General features: G+C 43.6%; 1 protein-coding gene across 6 annotated transcripts in view; it reads right to left on the bottom strand.

Moving 5' to 3' along the window:
- Nucleotides 1–279: 279 nt before the first annotated feature.
- The window catches only part of OVCH1 (ovochymase 1), a 39,076-nt gene continuing 19,817 nt past the window's right edge, over nucleotides 280–19,538 (bottom strand). For 2 of the 6 annotated variants that reach the window (XM_035315443.1, XM_035315446.1), the window contains 15 exons: nucleotides 17,751–17,858; nucleotides 15,426–15,647; nucleotides 12,355–12,480; nucleotides 11,792–11,930; nucleotides 11,051–11,193; nucleotides 9,986–10,120; nucleotides 8,824–8,859; nucleotides 7,483–7,707; nucleotides 6,523–6,687; nucleotides 5,734–5,766; nucleotides 4,941–5,145; nucleotides 4,022–4,185; nucleotides 2,662–2,762; nucleotides 683–817; nucleotides 280–519 (listed from right to left, as the gene is read on the bottom strand). In XM_035315443.1, the coding sequence (XP_035171334.1) occupies nucleotides 355–519; nucleotides 683–817; nucleotides 2,662–2,762; nucleotides 4,022–4,185; nucleotides 4,941–5,145; nucleotides 5,734–5,766; nucleotides 6,523–6,687; nucleotides 7,483–7,707; nucleotides 8,824–8,859; nucleotides 9,986–10,120; nucleotides 11,051–11,193; nucleotides 11,792–11,930; nucleotides 12,355–12,480; nucleotides 15,426–15,647; nucleotides 17,751–17,858 (2,102 nt within the window). In that variant the 3' untranslated portion in view covers nucleotides 280–354. The remainder of the gene's footprint in view (nucleotides 520–682; nucleotides 818–2,661; nucleotides 2,763–4,021; nucleotides 4,186–4,940; nucleotides 5,146–5,733; nucleotides 5,767–6,522; nucleotides 6,688–7,482; nucleotides 7,708–8,823; nucleotides 8,860–9,985; nucleotides 10,121–11,050; nucleotides 11,194–11,791; nucleotides 11,931–12,354; nucleotides 12,481–15,425; nucleotides 15,648–17,750; nucleotides 17,859–19,538) is intronic. The other 4 variants (XM_035315444.1, XM_035315447.1, XM_035315448.1 and 1 more) reach the window with 4 other exon arrangements.

Here is a 19,538-nt window from a genome sequence, read left to right as displayed (position 1 = left end):
GCTGGTAAATCAGGTTATCTGAGACGATCTGAGATGAGCAGGGGTTACCAGTTTTGTTTTGACAGATGAGTACCGGTTGTGAAGAGAACTTGACATTAAGCACGCACCTAACCACTGAAGAAGCATGTATTTCCTACGCACCTCTCTGTAACTGAATTTATCATCTCAGAGCTATGGCATCACAAGTTGTGCTGCAGTAGGAAGATTTCTAAAAACTGAGTGCTCAAGGTGGAGCTTTCAAACCAGAAGTTTATAGGAAGGTGACCTGAATCACAAATATTTACCCAATGTACTCCACAAGCTCTTTATTGAGGAATAAAGAATGAACACCTGAAAGCCTCCTGTTCAAGTTGATCATCTTTTTTGGTTTGTGACTGATGAAATCCAGTCTCTGTAGGCAGAAACCTTGGTGTAGACTGCTGGTGACTCTGGATGGCAATTGTCACTGGCCCAGCTTGCAATACCGACCAGCTTATAATGCCCATGGGTCCCACAGATCAGCGGCCATCCAGAGTCCTCCTGAGAGAAGGAAAAGAGTAAGGAGAGAAAGAAAGCATAGAGTTACCACCCATCAGCAGCATCATAAGCACTCAAATCCAGTAAGTTCAGGAAGGCTTTAAGCCCTGGCCTGTACAGATACATTTGAGTATAGCATAGCACTGCCACCCCTTCAGTTACATACCATGCAAAAAGCTGCCCCAGCAGATCTCGCGCAGATGTTGGTCTTTTCAATATTTTGTCCCCAGTAGTTCACACAGGCCTCATCGGAGAGGACAGAAACCTCCACTTGTTGTAGCCTGGAACCCTGTTCCTCCTCTGGAAAATGCAAGTGTCAGGTTGACTACCTAGGTAGGAGTCATGCTGCACCAACTGCCCCATAACCACCCAGAATCCCAGAATCATCTAGGTTGGAAGAGACCTCCAAGATCATCGAGTCCAACCTCTGACCTAACACTAACAAGCCCTCCACTAAACCATATCCCTAAGCTCTACATCTAAACGTCTTTTAAAGACCTCCAGGGATGGTGAATCAACCACTTCCCTGGGCAGCCTATTCCAGTGACTAACAACCCATTCAGTAAAGAAGTTCTTCCTAATATCCAACCTAAACCTCCCCTGGTGCAACTTTAGCCCATTCCCCCTCATCCTGTCACCAGGCACGTGGGAGAATAGACCAAATTATGTACCATTTAATGAGCTAACCCATGTTGCCTGTTCCTATGATACATTCCATGCAAGTTGGTTAAAGAATGTTTTTATTGAAGAGGAAGATGAATGCATTGAACTTATGCGTCACCTATTAGAAAGAATAGGGAAAGTTTTGGGGTAATCAGCTGCTTCCATTATCTTTATTTGTCTGGAATACGAGAGGAAGAAATCTCCAGAAGAAAAATAGTTGATTTTATAAAGTATTAAGCATTGTTTATACAGTGCTAAAACCTTTTCTGGTATTTTCTTGTCCTAGTAAGTGATAAACTTTCCCTTTTGGCAGGAAGATGTTAAAAAAGGCTAAAAAAATCCAGTGAACATATAGAGCTTCCTACTAGTCATTTGTACCTGGGAAGTAGGGCTTACTTCACCCAGAAATCAGGGAGTATAGCTGTGTGCTAGAGATACCATGGCTTCATTGAAGTCCACCGCCCACAGAGAACCAAAGTGGTACATATCCTGGTATTCATTCAGAGCTCTTCTGGGGACAGATCCCAACTCGCAAGTAATGTCACCTAATATCACACTAATTCTCATATATTTCAGAAGAACATGTCTCTCTCTCCCCAGTCATCCAAAACCAGCTTGGCTTTTGCTGTCAGTGCAGATTGGAGCCTGGCCTCCTGAAGCTGGTTGACATGCAGCTGGCATGGTGATCAAGCTCAGCAGCCAGGAGCTGTAACAGGAGAGCAGTCACTGGTGGGAAGCACGCATGGTATATAAAACCCTACAGGTCCTATACCTCTCTTTTGTCTTCCACAGGGGCCACCAGCAGACCAGAAAGGTTGGCCCAAGCTCTTAAGAGAGAGCAAAGCCAGCACACCTCCAGGGACAAAATACTCTCGTAGGGAATGGATGATCACACCTTCTGGCAGCACCTCCACATGCATCATCACCCCGCCAGCTTTCCCAGATTAACCTCCAGCCAGCTGGTAGTTTGTTTCCTTACTGCTATCTGCGCTAGGCTGTGGCTCAGGGCCAGCAGGACAGGATGCAGACAGGCTGTTTTGGCTGTGTTCACTCACACATGCCCTGCATCTCCTGGCGGATGGGTCAATTGCTGTTTTAAACTGGGGGCAGTGCCACAGCCCTGTTCAGTTTGAAGACAGCTTCTCCTCCCCTGCCACCAAGCCATCCCCAAGGAGGAGATGTTGTCACTGGGAGATATCACAGGCCAGAAGCCCCAGGCATCAAGACACCGTGAGAGTGATCTCATCTCCCATGAGTTCATTCCCCTTTGCTGATCCTCCACCTTGGCTTTGCCTTTCCAGAAGTGCCTGCTTTCTGGCAGAGAAGGCAGCCCAGCTCCTATCTGCGAATTGTTTCACACACTGCTGGCAACACTTGAGAAAGGGATAGGGTGCAGATCTTGCCTGGTACTGCCCCCAGTCTGAGCTGTCACTGCCCTCAGCAGGCCATAGGTGCTCTCTCACCTCAGACCAAGGCACACTTACCACCAGTTCTCATCTCTCCCCATCCTGCTGTTAAGCATCTTGCGTCAGGGCTTACTTCTTCCCCGCTGCCTGCTAAGCAAGCCACCGCTGCAGAATCACCTGTGTCATAACGCAAGGTCTCCATCAGAGCCAGGAGCAGCTTCCTTGCTCTTACCCGTCAGTCCCCTGCTTTTCTTGCCTCTTAACTCACTGCTTCACTACTCCCCCCCTCCTCCCAGATATACCACAACAAGACTGCAAAACAGATGAGGCAGGGCTTTAATAATGTATATGTTCCCTCACTGTAGGTGAGGAATGCCTGAGAGCGCTGTTTTAATGAGTCAGATCTGGCTTTCTCCTAGCACCACAGCACAGTCAAACTGAACATCTTTTGAAGGCAGTTTCTGGAAGGTGATAGGGGAGACCCTCCAAAAAAAACACAGAGCCAGGGACCTGGGGAAGAGTCTTTCCTCAAGCCAGTTTGCCCCAGGATCTCTCTCCCTGAGGGCCAAAGCCCCATCATCAGTGCATGCACTTAAGCAGTGTTGGGGACTGTGACATTTTCTGTGTGGATACAGTCACCATGACATACAGGGATCCACATGCTTATTTAGCCTCCTTATTTAATGCCCTGGTTTTGTGTACCAGCTCTGTCTAGATCACATTCCCCCACTACTTCACACTCTCCCCTTTTCTGTCCCCAGGTCCTGCCCCAAGCTACACATATTAACCAGAAAAATAACTTCTCTCAGCTCTATCCGAGTATCACACTTGGTCATATAAAATCTAACAAAATATTCCTCTAACAAGAATCTTCCAGGCATTTTAGGCAAAGGGCATAGGCAAAATAAGAGGTCATCCTCCAAATTTCAGCCCCTATCTCAGGGGCATTACTTTGCTACCAGCAGAAAGGTGAGTATCATTAGTGCTGTGCATATAAATAGGGGCAGGAAGGGGAGGGCATGTGGAACAGCTCCCCTGGGACATGCATGCTTCTTTTTGACTCATTAATTTTAATGGTCACAGTACAGCTGTGACAGGTTGGGAGACAGGTAGAACAGGAGAATAGCAAAGATCACCTAATCACATCTAGCCTACACTTACACCTTAAAGTCACAGACATGTTTGCTTGGAGATGCCTGCTTCAAAGCCTGTTGAAGACAGCAGAAGCATTCTTAATTCTCATGCTGTATTTCAGCCAGATAGGAAGCAAGTCTCCCCAGAGGCTTGTTGCTCATTTTGCTCTTTGCATCCCTTACTGTAGAAAACAAATGCCTTCCAACCCCCTCCTCACACACACAAAACACTCTGCCCCATGTCAGAGTCTCACTGTAACTGTTAACCCCATCACAGCTGAATGTACTGGGCCCAAGCAGTACCTGGCTTGATGGGTTTCTGCAGCTCCAGGAGTGCCAGGTCATTTGTGGAAGGAAAGCCACCGAAGTTATAGTGTGTGTGCACAGCTTTCACAAGCACAGGACTGTTATTCTTCACATTTGGCAACAAGTGTATTTTTCCCAGGACTACTTCATCCATCTGAGCACTGAACAATGAAAAAGAAAATCAAATGTATTTTGTCTAAGAAACTCCATAGCTCAACAGGAGGAGTCCAAAGTTCACATGTAACTTTTGCTGCCAGCAACACTCATGCTCCAAGACTTATAACTTCACATCACAAGGATTCTTTTGGAAGTCCCAGCTGAGGTACCGCAGCTTTCTCCGCTGTACTGACAGAACTTTGACTTCCATCTACAACACCTTGCCGCAGTTTGATTAACACAGTCCAGAGGTGAGTCAGTCACTCACCTTCTCAGGAATCAGATCCGAGCAGGGATAGAACTTATACCAAAGTTACAGATCTGGGCTGTATAAATGCTTTGATGAAACATTCAAGACCAACGCCACCATCACAGGTTTCTACATATAACAAAGATGAAAGTTCACCAGTATCACGTGGCACCTCAGCCTAACTGGGGCTAGTAAATACATAGTGGGGGCCACAGGCATAATACAGGTGTCAGCAGTTCTGAGGGCAGATGTCGAGTTCCCCCAGGGCTGCACATACGTATATGTTACTAGGTACAAACCAAAGCCCAGTCTCTACTGCCACCACTGCCCATGCTAGCAACATGAAAAGCAGGGAGAAAAGCTACTGGAGAGCAGCTCAGGTTGTATGTAGACACATGGGAAACCATAAGACCGTATGTATTTGCCATGAGTGGCGAGATAGGTTAGAAATTGACCAGCTCTTCATGCTAACAAGCCTTCAGCATTCTTGGGTGAGAGGACATGTCCCACCTGAAGTTGCAGTGTGCAGCTGTCAGGACCCATTTTTCATCAATTAGAATGCCTCCACAGAAGTGGTGACCTTCATACTGCAGATTGGCCAGCCAGGGCCAGGACAGCAGGGCTGCCTCTCTGCTTTCACACATCTTTGGCTTCTCAAGGGGCTCCCCCAGTTCTGTACTTGTTGCAGGCCCCAGCACAGTGAATGGATCCACCACTGGAAAAAAAAAAAAAAAAAAGCATTTCTCTGGAATTATTTCCTTGCTGGTGAACTGATGAGCTCCAACACCAAGCAAACACCGGACTTGTTCTGGACAGGTATGTCCAAAGCTTCCACAAACAGCCCTTTGGTAGGACTGAAGTGCCTATGTTGGAGAGTTAGGAACACTTTGCTTTTCAAAAGAGAAGACATCCATATATGCTATACCAAAAGACAAAGACCCTCACTAGTACCAATTGAGCAAGGACTTGGAACCTTGATACCTTAATATCTTGGATGTGTACAGGCTGGCCAACATGTTGTGGGTAAGTAGTTCTTCACAGGTTTTTCGGGAAGTCACATTTTGCAGGTGAGAAGTATTTCCTGACCTTTTTTTAAAAGTCAAAACTGGTATTTATGAAGTGTTTCCTGTACAATAAATCTCCATTTTCCAAAATTAGTTCACTAAAGTGTTCCCAACTGACTCCAGTAACAGCAAATTAAACAGTGCATAAATAAGCTGAATCCCACCAGTGCCAGCTTTCACTGATCACAAGAGGTGTTAGCATGAGAAAGGAAACAAAACTAGAAATGAGCAGTATTTACTTTCTTCGGAAGCCGGTAACACAGCGGATGAGTCTGGGGAAAATAAAGTATAACAGAAGATGACCGTTAAATACTTGCCATTGGCAGAGCTGATTTGGAGAAACCTATACAGAGCTTTAAGGACTAACGTACAACAGCCTCTATTCCCTTTCTTTCACAGTAGGGCTCTGAATCATGCCATAGAAGCCAAACTTTTTTTTTTTTTTTTTTAAACACACACACAAAACAGGCTCTCTTTATCCCTTTTTCTTTGCCCCAGGAAAAGGCATACCCCTCTAGTAAGAGCAACCAAGCTCTCAAGCAAACATTAGCACAGATGGATTAAACTGTTTGGCTTTCTGCTTCCTGTTTACAGCGTCAGGTTCCAGATAGTGGTTATTAATTAATCAGAGATCAGTTACATGGCAGAGATCAGTTACGTGGTGAGACTAATTGTTCTTCCCAATATACATCTATTTTAAACTAGTTTTTTGGTCACACTTTAAGGAAACAGCCATTCCTCAGGAATGTTTCTATATTCGGCTCAGTGACAGTGAGAACTGTGGAGATACAAGGACTACCACCCAACACAAAGTGCCTGCAGTGAGCACTGAATTAGCTTGCTACAGTTTTGGATACATGAGAACACAGAAGAATATCTTGACATCATCTTAGGGCAATAGTTTTAGGCAAAGTACCTTTAGTAAAAAAAAAAAAATTACAGATTTGCCTGCCTGTAACCTCCAGTACTATTTTAGCAACAGGAGGTCTTTGCAAAGCACACTGGGAAAGACCCAGAACATTACTTACATTGGCTACTGTCTTCCAGCTCGTTTCGTGTTGGCTGTAGATACAGCTCTTCAAGAAGAATTTTGAAGCCTCTGTATCCCACAGATTCATCAGTTTTGAAGTGAAGGGTCAGGAAGCTGCTGCTAGAGAATGCACTAAAAGATTTTATCTGGCCACATAAGCTAGCTGGGGGAAAGAAAAAAAAGTACTGTAGCTGAGTGTCAAATTGTACTTGGTGACAACTGCAGCCCCTATACTTACTATTTCCTGGGACATATCTTTAATCCAAACCATTTGTTACTGGAAGAGGTTAGTCATGCCAAGATGGCTCTGAGCTCTTGGGGTATTTCAAGAGATATGCCTCCAGTGGTCTATGCAACATCACTCCCTGCTCAAGCTGAAGAACTGAAGCCTAGCGCAACAGCCAAATTGCTCCCATACTCTACATGAATGTAGATCTCATACTTTAGTGAGATTACTTAAACAACCTGTTCCCTAAATATCTATGTACGTGGGAAGAGAAAGGGAGAAGACAGTGGGAAAACCAGAGAGGCACAAAGCCGTTTCAGCGAACGCTTCTGTATCCAAAAATCCTGATGCCCATATGGCACAAGGCAGCTTTGGTACTCACAGCAGTACCTGCTCAAGCTTTGTTTCAGAGAGTAAGATAATTACCAAGATACAAAGAATTAAAGAAAAAAGGCATTAAACAAGGAACTGATGTAGTACCATCCCACACATCCATGACACTGGAAGTTAACAGGTACCACATCCAGGCCACTTATATCCAAGAGGTCCTGGGTGACAGACCTGCTCTTGAGAAGCCTGATACCAACTTAACTACATAGGCTTCTGCTTCAGATACCTAATCAGACAGTGCTGGCCCCTCCCTCTCTCACTTTACAAACAGATGGAACATAGTCTCATTAAATAAAAGGGATCAGAAAAGTAAGGCAACAAATAAGGATGAGTTCAACCTACCCAGGAGTCTTGAAGAGAGATGAGGTCCATCATAAACACTCAAACAATCCCAAATGCAGTCCCTTGCATCCTCAGTTACAAAGTCTTTAATTACAGCCTTCAGTTTATTTCCTGACGTGGAATAAATTGTCCAAGTGCAATTCAGCATGTCAGGGTAAACGCCAGGGTAATTGGGAGATGTTATTGCAGTGGCTCCAACAGGAATTACATCAAAGACTGGGCACTCTCCAAAAAAAAAAAAAAAGAAAAGAATCATATCACTCGCCTGTTTCTGCATTATTATTTTTTTTAAGCAGGCCTGTTGATATTGGAGAAAACCAATATTGTAATGTCAGGATGCAAGTTCTGTTGCTTGAAATTAAAGTTCGCATAGTTCCCAAGCACAAGTTCCACTTGCAGTTTAAGCAGAACTGTTCAACCAGAAAAAAAAAGGCTACAGACTTGAGGAAACAGACTTGAATTCCGAAGTGATATACAGGCCAGATACCAAGAGCCTACATACAAGATCACTTGGAGGAAGCTTTCCAAATGGGCCAAATTCAAACTTAAACACTCATTAGCTACTCTAAGTTGCTCAATTGTGTTTCTCTTGCCTTGCATTTATAGTTGCCATAAAGCTGATCAAAATGAAGGATTCTATGCTGTGGTCGTGTTAACATTTTAATTACATGTTTTTGTGGACAAGTCTGCATTGTTTTTAGTAGTTTCATAAATAAAACACTTCATATCCAATGTCTACCTATTGGCCAACATCACACCCCATTTTATTGTGATGAAAGGGCAGCAGGGTTGACAACTGGCTTCCTGGGCCAAGAGAAAAATGCTGAACCTGGTGGAAACATGAAAAATGCAGACGCTTGATGAGGCTTTTAAGCTTTCACCATTAGGGTCTCTTTAACTCAACATCTGGGAATATGCTTCAGGCAGGCTGGCCAACTAAGCAGAAGTTAAGCGCTCGTGCAGAGCAGGGAGACAGGTTCAAGCATCCCAGATCCAATATATTTGAGTTCATTGGAATTAGTGGAGGGTTTTTATTTTGTTATAATACTCTCCAGGTATCTATTCATTTCACCAAGCATGCATAGCAGCTCTGATAGCAGGAACTGAACATAAATACAGTAGAAGAAGTATACGCTGAAAGAACAGAGGACATTTAGTATTAACACAGCTAATGTTGCTTGTGATGATCTCATACCCATGTGCTCACACTTACTTGTGACAGAGATTATTGGCCAAGCCAGAAATTCAGAACATACATTAAGAGGTGGGGGCACATCTTTTAGATAGGCTTTTTCTTTCTTCCCTCTCACCAGTTTTGTAGAAAGTTAAAACCTGTCTTACCTTTGTCAGCATCTGGCGTGTTTCCAGGTTCCAGACCTAAAAGGAAAGCACTGCCTTACCAGAGGCACACAAATGCAGAGGACGTAGTGCTATGCTGGGGACAGGAGCCTGAGCCAAGAGCAGTTCATAGCCAGGCTGCAGGAGAATGGAAGAGGCACCTCCTGGTGTTCAGAGCTGGGGCCTGGAGTGCATATTCAAAGCATGTGCACACGTGAAAGAAGGCAGCCAAATGTCTGTTGATGGTGCGGTTAAGTCTGACAAACTTAATCTGAGAAATTTAGTTGCAATTTAGTTCTGAAGCCTGACACACTTGCACAATACACAGACAAAAAGATGTGCTTGGCTGCACAGTAATGAAGGCACAGGTAAGACAGGAGAAAGAGGGAAGGGGAAATGAGAATAAGGGAAGGGGAAATGAGAATAGAAGTGGCTCAGGCCACTAGGAACACGGAACTGTTTGCTTCTGTGAAGGCAAAAGATTTGAACTGGTTTCTTTGATCTGAGATATCAAAGTAACTAATATGCTTAATGATGCCAGGGCAGTGCTATTGAGAGAAAAGCGTCTGCCCATATCACCAGCTATTCTCTGGTTTGTAAAGTAAGAGAAAGGTGAAAGTGTTGGGTAGCTTTCCTTCAGCCTTTAAGCTCAGAGCCCAATTAAACTGGCTAGCTTCCTGTGCATTCAGTAGAGGCAAGGCTTGGAGGGTACAGAGGCATCAGCAGTGCTTGACAGTGGCATTGCCTACAGAAGAGAGGTTATAGAAGTAGCAACAGACTGTGAGGGAGTTAGGTAGAGCAGAACAAAAAGGGTGAATGTCTAAGCTAGTAGCTCCTTTCTGCAAGTTTATTGCAGGGAATGAGCACGGGAATTAGATTACTACTTATACCTTTTATCATCAGCACTCAAAGATACTACTCAATCTTATTCTTAATGGTAATTTCTCTCTGGACTAAATAGATCTGACACACTAAATACTTAAAATACTAAACATCCTCAAAAAAAAAAAAACAGCTACCATACATCTAAATAGCAGTGAATATTTTTGTTCTAACACTATGCATTTCCACCCTTCTCCACCACACTCTCCTCCCTGGCTTTTTTTTAGTAGGAGCCTTACTTTCAGCTCTAGTGCATCCTACTCTAAAACTGCAGTAGACTTACTCTGCTCAGGTGATATCATCTGGTAAGTCAGGAGAAAGCCTTTCATAGCTGCCTCAGCCCTGGAAGTGAAGGTCACTGTCATCACCGAGCCTCGGGATTTTACAGGGTAGATTGAAGCATCACCACAGAAGTTTCCTGCAAAATAGGCCAGGTTGGGATGAAAGCCTTTTTCTTGAGTCCTATAAGGCAGAACCTCCCAGAAATGTGGTGTTGGAAAATATTTCCCTTTTAAGAGGAGAAAGGAATGGTAAAACTCCTGATGCTATTCAGCTTTGAATTCACACACTGTACTATAGCACAAATCCAGAATATAGCTCACTGTACTTGAAACCTGAATGGGGACATTTACAGGGAAATGGTTGAAGATGCCCAGTTATAACTACTACAGACCACTAGGAGCAAGAGCCAACTACCAAGATTACTCTGTTCAAAAGAAATCCCTCTCTTACAGGCAGCCCAGGCTCTCATTCCAGACACTATGTCATACCCACAAGACCTCAGGGCATTCACACTCCCTGGGGAATAAGTCACTTTGTGTCTCACATAATCAAGACCTGGCACTGAAAAGCCTCGTATCCCTAAATATTTGAGCAGTTTAAGTTTCTAGCCTATGCTTTCTCCTCCAGATGCTGACTCCACTTCCCTAGCAATATCCTAACCTGGTAGCCCCTCAGTCAGAGCAGGCAAGTACCTCCCCTCACTCAGCATGGCAGCAGGAAAAGTTTCCCTTTTCTTGGCCCCATCTCTTTGACACACAGCTTCAGACATACACAGCAAGTTGCCACGCTGCATGTTGAAGCCTGGGAAAAGCAACCCAAACAGACTCACATTGTTCTGAGGCACAGCAATGCCATGATTAAGACCTCACATCCAATACATTTGATTGCAACAGCATTCCTAAGAAGGGAAGGATACTGAGCTAGCCAGAGTAGCTCCAAGTATTATCAGAAATCCCTCCTGTAGCATGGAAATATGCCACGTAAAAAATCCCCACCTGTCTGCTAAGGAACTTGGAACAGCTCCTCTGTTTCTCCCACCCCAGCATTAAGGTAAGCACTTTCTCACCTAGTAACTCTTTGGTTAGTCCAAATCCTTCATACACCATCAGTTGGCCATGACAATTAGACAGATTTCTTTCAGTCCAGAAGTCCAGGACTTCAAGCCTAATAATGGATTTTAATGGGGCTATAATTCTCCAGTGGCAGCTGCTGCACAAAGCAAAGAACAAAGTCACAATGCTGGCATATCTTACAATTGGCTCTTTTTCCTAGGGATAGCTATCAAAATGTGAGCAAAGGCAAAAAGGGATTGTAATGCCCATGAAAAAGAAGTCAAAGATGAGATACGGGTCCAAATCTATTTCAGGCATATTATTCATTACTTCTGAAGTTAAATTTTTTGAACAGTTCAGAAGTCTGTGCTATTGCCTTGTGAATGGAGAGTTCTCTCTTATCCTACCTAAGCACAATAAGGGAGAAGAAAAGGAAAACAGATGAAAGTTCCAAAAGGTTTTTAGCAACGCAGTTAAGCATTGCCATTTTTAAGCCCTCAGTTGTGCCATGTTCAGGAGCCTGACGTACTTAATGATGAGAGCTTTGTCCAGATGTGTCAGATTTGTCTGATGTTTGCTGGAGTGAAGGTACTGGTGTGCCCTCCCCCCCTCCAATTTTCTTAACTATTTTTGAGATACTTGCCCAGTTATTTTTCTGACAGGCACCATAATACCTATAGATTCATTAAAAGTCATCTCATATTTGCAGGTTATAACGTGGGAGTTCCAAGAGCCAGAAGAACTCAGGTGCTCACCTGGTGGCATTTGTGTATCTCATGGGGTATCCTGGTGATTGGATCTTTCCTTCCCTCTCCGTAAGGATGGCATCCTTGCATTGTGACAGCTCTGAGCTCATCTTCGTGGGACTTTCCTGGGTATTTCCAGGTTTTTGTCCTAAATGGAATAAGAACACAAAGCACGAAATTCTGGCTTAGCATTAAATGGACTTTCACCATGGACTAGGACAATTCCTGTATGACATTTCCTGTATGACATGACATGTTCAATTAGAGGATGAACCAATTTTGAAAGCTACTACATTCCTTTTCTACTAGGCCAGACCTTATTCATCATAATACTACAAAACTCAAACTCATCTTAGCCCTGTTTCAAGCTTCAGCATTTTGCAGTCAGTCAGTTTTACCCAGGCTAGAGCTTAGGAGGGCTCTGTTTTATGTATACTTGGAGAACATCTACACAGAAACCCTCAAGAAACTCCACAAGGGCATCTTTTAAAGAAGGACATTCTTGACGCTTCAGTCAAACATCTCAGTTCATCACCTTTAGATGGAAAAGCAGCAGTACTTCTTGACCGTACCTTGGACTGTGAGCATCAAGTACTCGATACGGAAAGCAGCAGGGCTGATGGAGCGGAATACCACCTTCACCATGGGCCCAGGGCTCCAGAGTACCACAGGAGACATCAGGGTACCACACAACACAGCTAGAAGCAAATCCAAGTACAACACCTTTGTAAAAAGGGCCATTTTAGAAGCACCTCTCACACAGGTAAAAAATCATATTCTGTAGAAAGGCAGAAAAGTGAGGAACTACTTGTGTTTCAGAGATGCTCAATGCAAGCAAAGGCAGCAGGCAGAGAGACTCCAGCTCCTGTCCTCTCCTGCCCTGCAAGAAATACCCTACTGCTGACCATCAGGGACTTGTGCAGTTCATTGCTTACTATCAGCTGCCTGAAGTCTACCTACAAGGCTAGACACTTAGTTTGCTGTATCCATCGTGAAAGACTTCTAAACTACTTAAAAGTTCATTCTTATATTTAAACCGAAAATGAGATGGGACAGGAAATTAGCATTATTCCACCTCCACTGATAGACACTTTGAGTTGTTAAGCACACAAAACTATTTTGGGGTTGTTTTTGGCTCTCTGAATTTTCCAGCCTCTTTCTTCCCCATCATACCAGAATTCTAACTCATGTCAACGTTGAAGCCCAAGTCTATGTTTTAGGTTCCTCACTAAAAGAGATTTGGTTTAGAGACAGGCACCCACTGACTTCTGTTGCTCACTAGCTCTAGAGAAGGAGTGAAGGGAAAAAAAAGATGCTGTTTCAATATGTTGGCATATAAATAGCCATAGAAATCTAGTTTAATATACCCAACCTTGAAAAACTGCCAGCCATAACAAAATACCGTTACATAGCAGTGAGTCTGTATGCTGGAGGATGCTCTAGGGAACTATCTGTTAGGCTCCTATTAAAGGAAAGGTTTGACTGATGGCCCCATTTCTGATAGTATTTTCCTGGGTCCTGCATATAAATAGTTATGATAGTTAAACTGTTATTCTCAGCTGTAACAGGCATACTTGATTTTTTTTTTGTGCTTTTATAAATAAGTTCTTGGAGGAAAACAGCTGTGGAGCGCTCCAAGAGCTCCTTAGCACATCTCTTTTCTGTTCTTTCCCTTCCACCTCAGAGTTAGATGACATGCTACATTTCAGACTTGTTTTTAATCACTGTTGTGACATAAGAGGACAAGAGACTACACAGAATAGCTATTATCTAAAAACTTTCTCTAGAGGCATTACTTAATTTTGGAAATATTTGGAGAACATAAGTTCTATGCCCTGGAATTCACCCAAAGGGCTCCCAAAGGTTGATGGTGGATTTCTCCACCACTCTTGAAATGAATGCTAGTGTGGATGCCTGCCCAGGAGAAATCCTTCTGTATAATTACTTTATAATGTCTACAATCATTATAAATTAAGTTTATATAAAGGCAGAATAAAGCAAGGGGAGGAGTGGAGATGGAGGGGAAGAAAAACTCATTGAAGAGCTAGGAGAAGAAACATCTTGGGTCACTCAATATAAACTGCAAGATCTAACCTTCATGAATTTCCCCCCACCATCCATCTCTAATTATTTCCCCCTTCCCATTTACATTTTGGTCCAACAGTTTCCAACTTATACTCCTTATGTCGCAAAAAATAGTAACCTTTCTGAGCCCTTTACAGCAGCCTATAAAGCCATTACCTTTTTCTCGCATCACCTTTTTTATCTTGAGTCTGCTAAGTCTCTCCCAGTACACAGCCAGACCAACCCCTGTAACCTTTCATGCTCCTCTGTGCTTATACATCCTTTTTGGAATGACTCTGAGAAGGTGGGGGAGAAGGAGTAAACCAAGTCCCCATATTAAGAAAAACAAAATTGGATTCTCAGGTTTATATATTAGCAGAATTGCAGAATTTTTATTTTTATCTTTAAATCCTTTCAGACATGGGCATCTTGGTTGGCATTTCTCATGGCTAAAAATGTGTAAGTGATGATTTTTGAACGGTAATAGCTAAATAAAGCCCATCATTTGTGTACCTGAGTGTATAGGCACGGATATCCTCCTTTCTGTCCTAAGACTTCGCCACAGTGAAGGCAGGGATAGGATTTCTTTATATGTATACACAACTGTTAATATATTACACAGTTTGTACTGCAGACAAAGCTAGTATTGGTAGGATCCTTCCAAACAGATGTAAGAGCATGCTACTGTCCGGCATTTCATCTCTTCCACTTTTTCCCCTCCTTCTATTCCCCTACTCTGTGCACAGAGCCTTTGAAACAGGAAACAAAAAGCATTCCCTCCACACATTTTGAAAAGGCCCAGCTCACTGGAGTTACACTGAGGTGCTCCTGCTCCCTGCCATGCTGTACCTCCAACTAGGTTTTACTAACTGCACAGCATGCGGTACAAATGCAAGCTACATATGTAGACACGCTGGCCTCTGGGTATCTAAACTTTCTTGTAAACATCATTAAAGCTCTCACTTTCATCTTTATTTTCTTATTTTCATTCTGTGGTTTGTCTTTATGAAGAGCAGTGTCCCAGTGAACAGACTGGGGCTCAGCAGGGTCAAAGCAAGGAAGATCACAGCCCTCTGCATGAAAAATAGCATATTTTCTGGTGCAAGGTAGAGCCACACCCCTGTTCCCCAGACCCTAAAGCTTCAGAGTGATTCATTCCATCTCTAAGATGCATATAACACATACTGTCATCACATTTCATTATGTTATAGATTTGGGGGAGTATGGAAAAAAGGGGATTAACTTTGAATAAGGAGCTGCCACTATCACAGGAGTCACAAGCCACATACGTGGACAAGACTTTGCTATACAAATTTACTGAAATATCACAGCTTGTTGCTATCTAGTCTGTTTTATCACTCTCTAGTGGACTAATAGGGCTGCTCTTCTATTGGATCAATGCAGCATGCATACAAGGATTAAGGGCTACAGCCAAGTTTACAACTCAGACTCTTAAATTTAATTAAGTCTACCACACAGAGCAATGCAATTGGAGATGGAAACCCTTTCTGAAACTGTCCCAAGTGAAAGTGAGAAATTCCTAGTACCAAGCATCCTCAGTTGTATCACTTGTTGTTACCTAGCTCTCTTCTTCCTCCTTGACTCTCTTCATAAATTCCAAGAAACTCCTCTTGGCAGTTCGGTGATGTCCTTATTGACAGGTGCTTTACCGTAATCTTTGCCATGCCCTTCGGAGACACATGGAGTATCCAAGAGCACTCTGGGCTTCCCACATACCCTGACAAGGATGGAGCAGAGATAAACCCCCAGGGCTCTTCTGGCTCCACTTCTGACACACATTCTGTGGATAAATACACACCTGAGTGATAAAAGCATCAAGAAGAGACAGTAAAAGCTTTATTTAAAACCTGCCAGTTCTACCCATGATCAAAAATAGCCTAGGAGGTTAATAAAAGTAGCAGAAAATGGTTTTCTGTGTGCGTACATGCACACACACATTTTGAAACCTGTTCTTTCCCTCTCTATCTCCATGGGTATTACTAGATACGTTAGAAATCTGAATGTTCTGATATCATGGACAAAAGCACAGCTACTGCAGTCACTGGACAGGCACACAGAAGTAAGTATATATATAGAGTTATATTTTTTTAACCAAAAAAAATCATTTTTCCCAAATAAAAAGTGTTCCTATCAGTAAAAATCATTAATGTTTTAAACTCCAGCATGCATGCAGACTGGTACAATCCTGCAAGATCTTTGAAATTGCATAGGATCATGAAGTAGTCCTGTTGCCTTGGCCTCTGAGTGGCAGGCAGCATACACAAGTAGGCAACAAAGGGGTGAGATGCCAGGTTGTAGAGGAAAGAAGACCAGTTTGCAGATTACTTTTGAGCTGTGCTACAAATCAATGCCTGAAAATGTAGATAAATCCATACCAGGTTGGTCATGTCCCCATGCTAAGAAGCCTACCAAGCTCAAATGTTCAATCAGTGTTAAGGAAGAAATTAAATTACATAATTATTTATTCTTGCTTGACCTTGCAACCAGCCTTTGAAGAGAGCTATGAAATATTACACTTTTGTCTGTTCATCCTCTACTTCTCCAGAAACAGTAGGAGAGTTCTTAGCCTGCAGCTACAAGCATACACTGTGCAGTCAGACTCAACACTTGTTAAATAAGAGACCAATCCAACAGGGAAATATTTGGAAGCATCTGAGTAGTTATAACAGAGCAGGAGGAGAGAAAACAAGATCACTAATGAGAACTGTACGTCCCTTTAGTACAAGTATAATAGGGTTGTTTGCCTCCCAAGGCGGCAATTTTTCAAGTCATACCCTCTGTAGAACAGCTTTAATTCTGTTTAAGCACGATCCCTCCTACACCAACATTTATGAGCTTTCTGCTAAGACTGGATGCTGACACCACACCGTGTCTCTGTGTACCTGCATGTGGTGCTGAGAGCACCGAGGAGGAGAAAGAACTGAGCCCCTCAAGTTGCAGAGCTCAGGTTAATCATACAGCTTTGTGCAAGGGCAAGGCAAGGGCTCCTGCCTGCATGCAGCACTGCTGGAGGACATGGGCCCTGCGGGGACTGCAGGACATGGCAGCCATCTGGAAGGAGGGTAAAGCCCATGGGGCTGAGACACAGGAGCTTGTCTCTAGGTACATTTTAAGAGTCATTTTTGCATTCAGTGTGAGCTCCAGATTCAGGTCATTGTGGCACAATGCACATGCCATGGTTTGAGCTCAGCCAGTAATGAGCAGCTCAGCTGAGATAAGCCAGTGCAGATGAGAGCCTCGTGTGCATTTCCAGCTCCATCTAGCCAGTGCTGGAGCTGCTGGGGTAGTGCAAGGAAAGCATTCCGACCTCCTGCTGCTTATCACTGCAGGGACCTATTTTTATCTCAGTGGTGTGATGTTTTGCAGCGCCACCAAGGATACCAATGAGAAGAGGAAAGCACACAATGCATGCCAACACCCTGGCTACATCACAAGTCCTCAAGCAGAGCTGGTGGCACACCCCTTCCTGAACGTTTATTTGTTGCCAGAGCCAGTGTCACCCATTAACTTGAGAGTGCTTCAGCTTTTCCTCATTCTTCCTCCAACACTGTCACAGTATCAGATGTAGAGAAGCTTCTAAACACTATCAGTGGGTGGAGGCACATCAGTAAGACAGGACTGTTTGCTGTGCTTTAGAAGCAACAAGCTGACAGCTCCTCACCCAGAATCAGGGCTCTGATGATGCTAGGTACATGCAGAAGAGATCAAGTAATTGTTCCTACCGTGAGAAACTCAGTCTAGAATACAGAAGTGTTTTAGGAGACTCACTTGTTACCAAGCTCCACCCAGAGCTGCTCCCCAAACTGAACCAGCTCCACTACCTCCTGCAGAGCACATGCTGCAGCCCCTTGCATACAGCAGCTCCACACAGCTAGGCAGTTACCCTGCGTTGATGCCTCTCCCCGCAGCTTTGCAGGCGATTTCACTGGCTGCTCCTGCACCAAGGTCCCCGGCGCAGCATCAGTTCCCCAAGGCATGCTCTGTGCAGCATCTGAGGAGAAGCACAGTGCACTTCATTTAATACAGAACTCAGTAACAGTTATCATGGCCAAGCACTTCTCACAATACGCAATCATGCCCGTATGAAAGTCAGGTAGAGGAGCCAGTGCTCAGCATCTGGCTCAAAAAGCCCTCAGGGTTTTGAACTTTTCGTATGAAACCATGTGCAAAAGCTGAATGCAATACTAGAGCTTCTGCCTCTAGGAAAGACTTACAGCTATGGAGCTGAGCAATTCCTCTGCATAAACTACCTGACCTCCAGTAAATCCACAAAAGCCATTGGAGCCTACGGAGCGCCAGGGTCAGCAGCCAGTTGTGTCAGATCCAAGGGTATGGAAGATCTCCAGCCAGCTCCAAGCTTACCTGTGGGGATGCTCTGGCTACCATACAAGTGATAACTTGCTTTGTTAACTGGTTTTAGCTAGGAAGAAAGTTCTCCCTTAGCACTTGTACTAACATTTCTCTTAGGTCTACACAGGACTATGAATGGCACCACGAGGGAGAACGACAGACAGCTGCAGCACAAAGCAGAGTCCAAGTGCTCATCTGACCCCAGAATGGAGCATTATCCACACTGTGCTCTTTTATTTAATATACACTTTAATTTCCTGCTCATAACTACAGCACACTATTCAGGCTACAAGAAAAAGAAGTATTGTTAGCAGAAGTCTTCCATTTTCTCTTGGCTGTAATATAATAAAATATAGGGTGGGTAGAAACACAAGAACTCTGTCCAGGATTAGCTCTTTCCCAAGAAAAGTTGTGGGACAATCCCAAATATTCACTAAACTGAGAATTACATTCTTGGCTGTACATGTGTACAGGCAGGGAAGGAGGAGGGATAAAGCCTTGGAAGACAAATGTTTTACATCAGCAGTTTCCCAGCACAGCTACTTTGAGCCAAAGGCCAAAGTGAAACATTTCTCTAGAATGACAAATCTGTTTATTTAACATGGAAAAAGAGAGACTTGAAGCTGTCTGGTGGCTCTTTGAAGTCTCTTGAATCATATCAGATTAAACAGCTTGAAGGAGTGGATTTCTCCATTCACCAGTGGAGCTATAAAGCCATGTTCACCTTAGCCTGAGGAACCTCAGCAGGAAAGAAACTTCTGGGAAAGAGGAGCAGAGAGTGCTCGTGCGGGAAGCAGTGTGACAATGCTAGGTTCACATAAAGTACTTCGTACAGGTTTGCTCCCCCCATTTCTATGATGAGAGAGCCCCCAGTTTAAGAACAGGGACCTGTCATTGTAAGAGACCCATCATTTTCATGGTATCAGTCCTTATTCACTAATACATAAATTATTTTCCCTTGTACCTTTTTTTTGCAGAAATTTATCTTGCACATATGTGCATGCACACAAGTTCAGTTTAGTGTTGTCCCAGACTATCCTGTCTATCAAAGCATGAGTCTGGTAGGAATTTTCAGCAGCAGCTGCTTTATACTGAGAAAGGTATTTGTCTGGAGATTATATTCTATTTAAGAGCCAGAAGTGTTAAATACAAGTCTTATGCTTCTGAAACTCCCATTCGAGTTTTCAGTGAACTTTTTTTTCCTTACAAGGAAGGTGCAAGGAAGAGGAGGAAGAAGGGACTGTCTGCAGGAAGTCAGTAAAGCCATCTGGGTTTTTTTCCTTCTTTCTTGTAAAAGTCTACCAGACAAAAATCTTTGTGG

The sequence above is a fragment of the Oxyura jamaicensis genome, chromosome 1 (genome assembly GCF_011077185.1).
Source record: "Oxyura jamaicensis isolate SHBP4307 breed ruddy duck chromosome 1, BPBGC_Ojam_1.0, whole genome shotgun sequence".
Lineage (NCBI taxonomy): Eukaryota > Metazoa > Chordata > Aves > Anseriformes > Anatidae > Oxyura > Oxyura jamaicensis.
The sequence above is the reverse complement of the archived record's forward strand: the minus strand, read 5'-3'. Positions and strand labels throughout refer to the sequence as shown.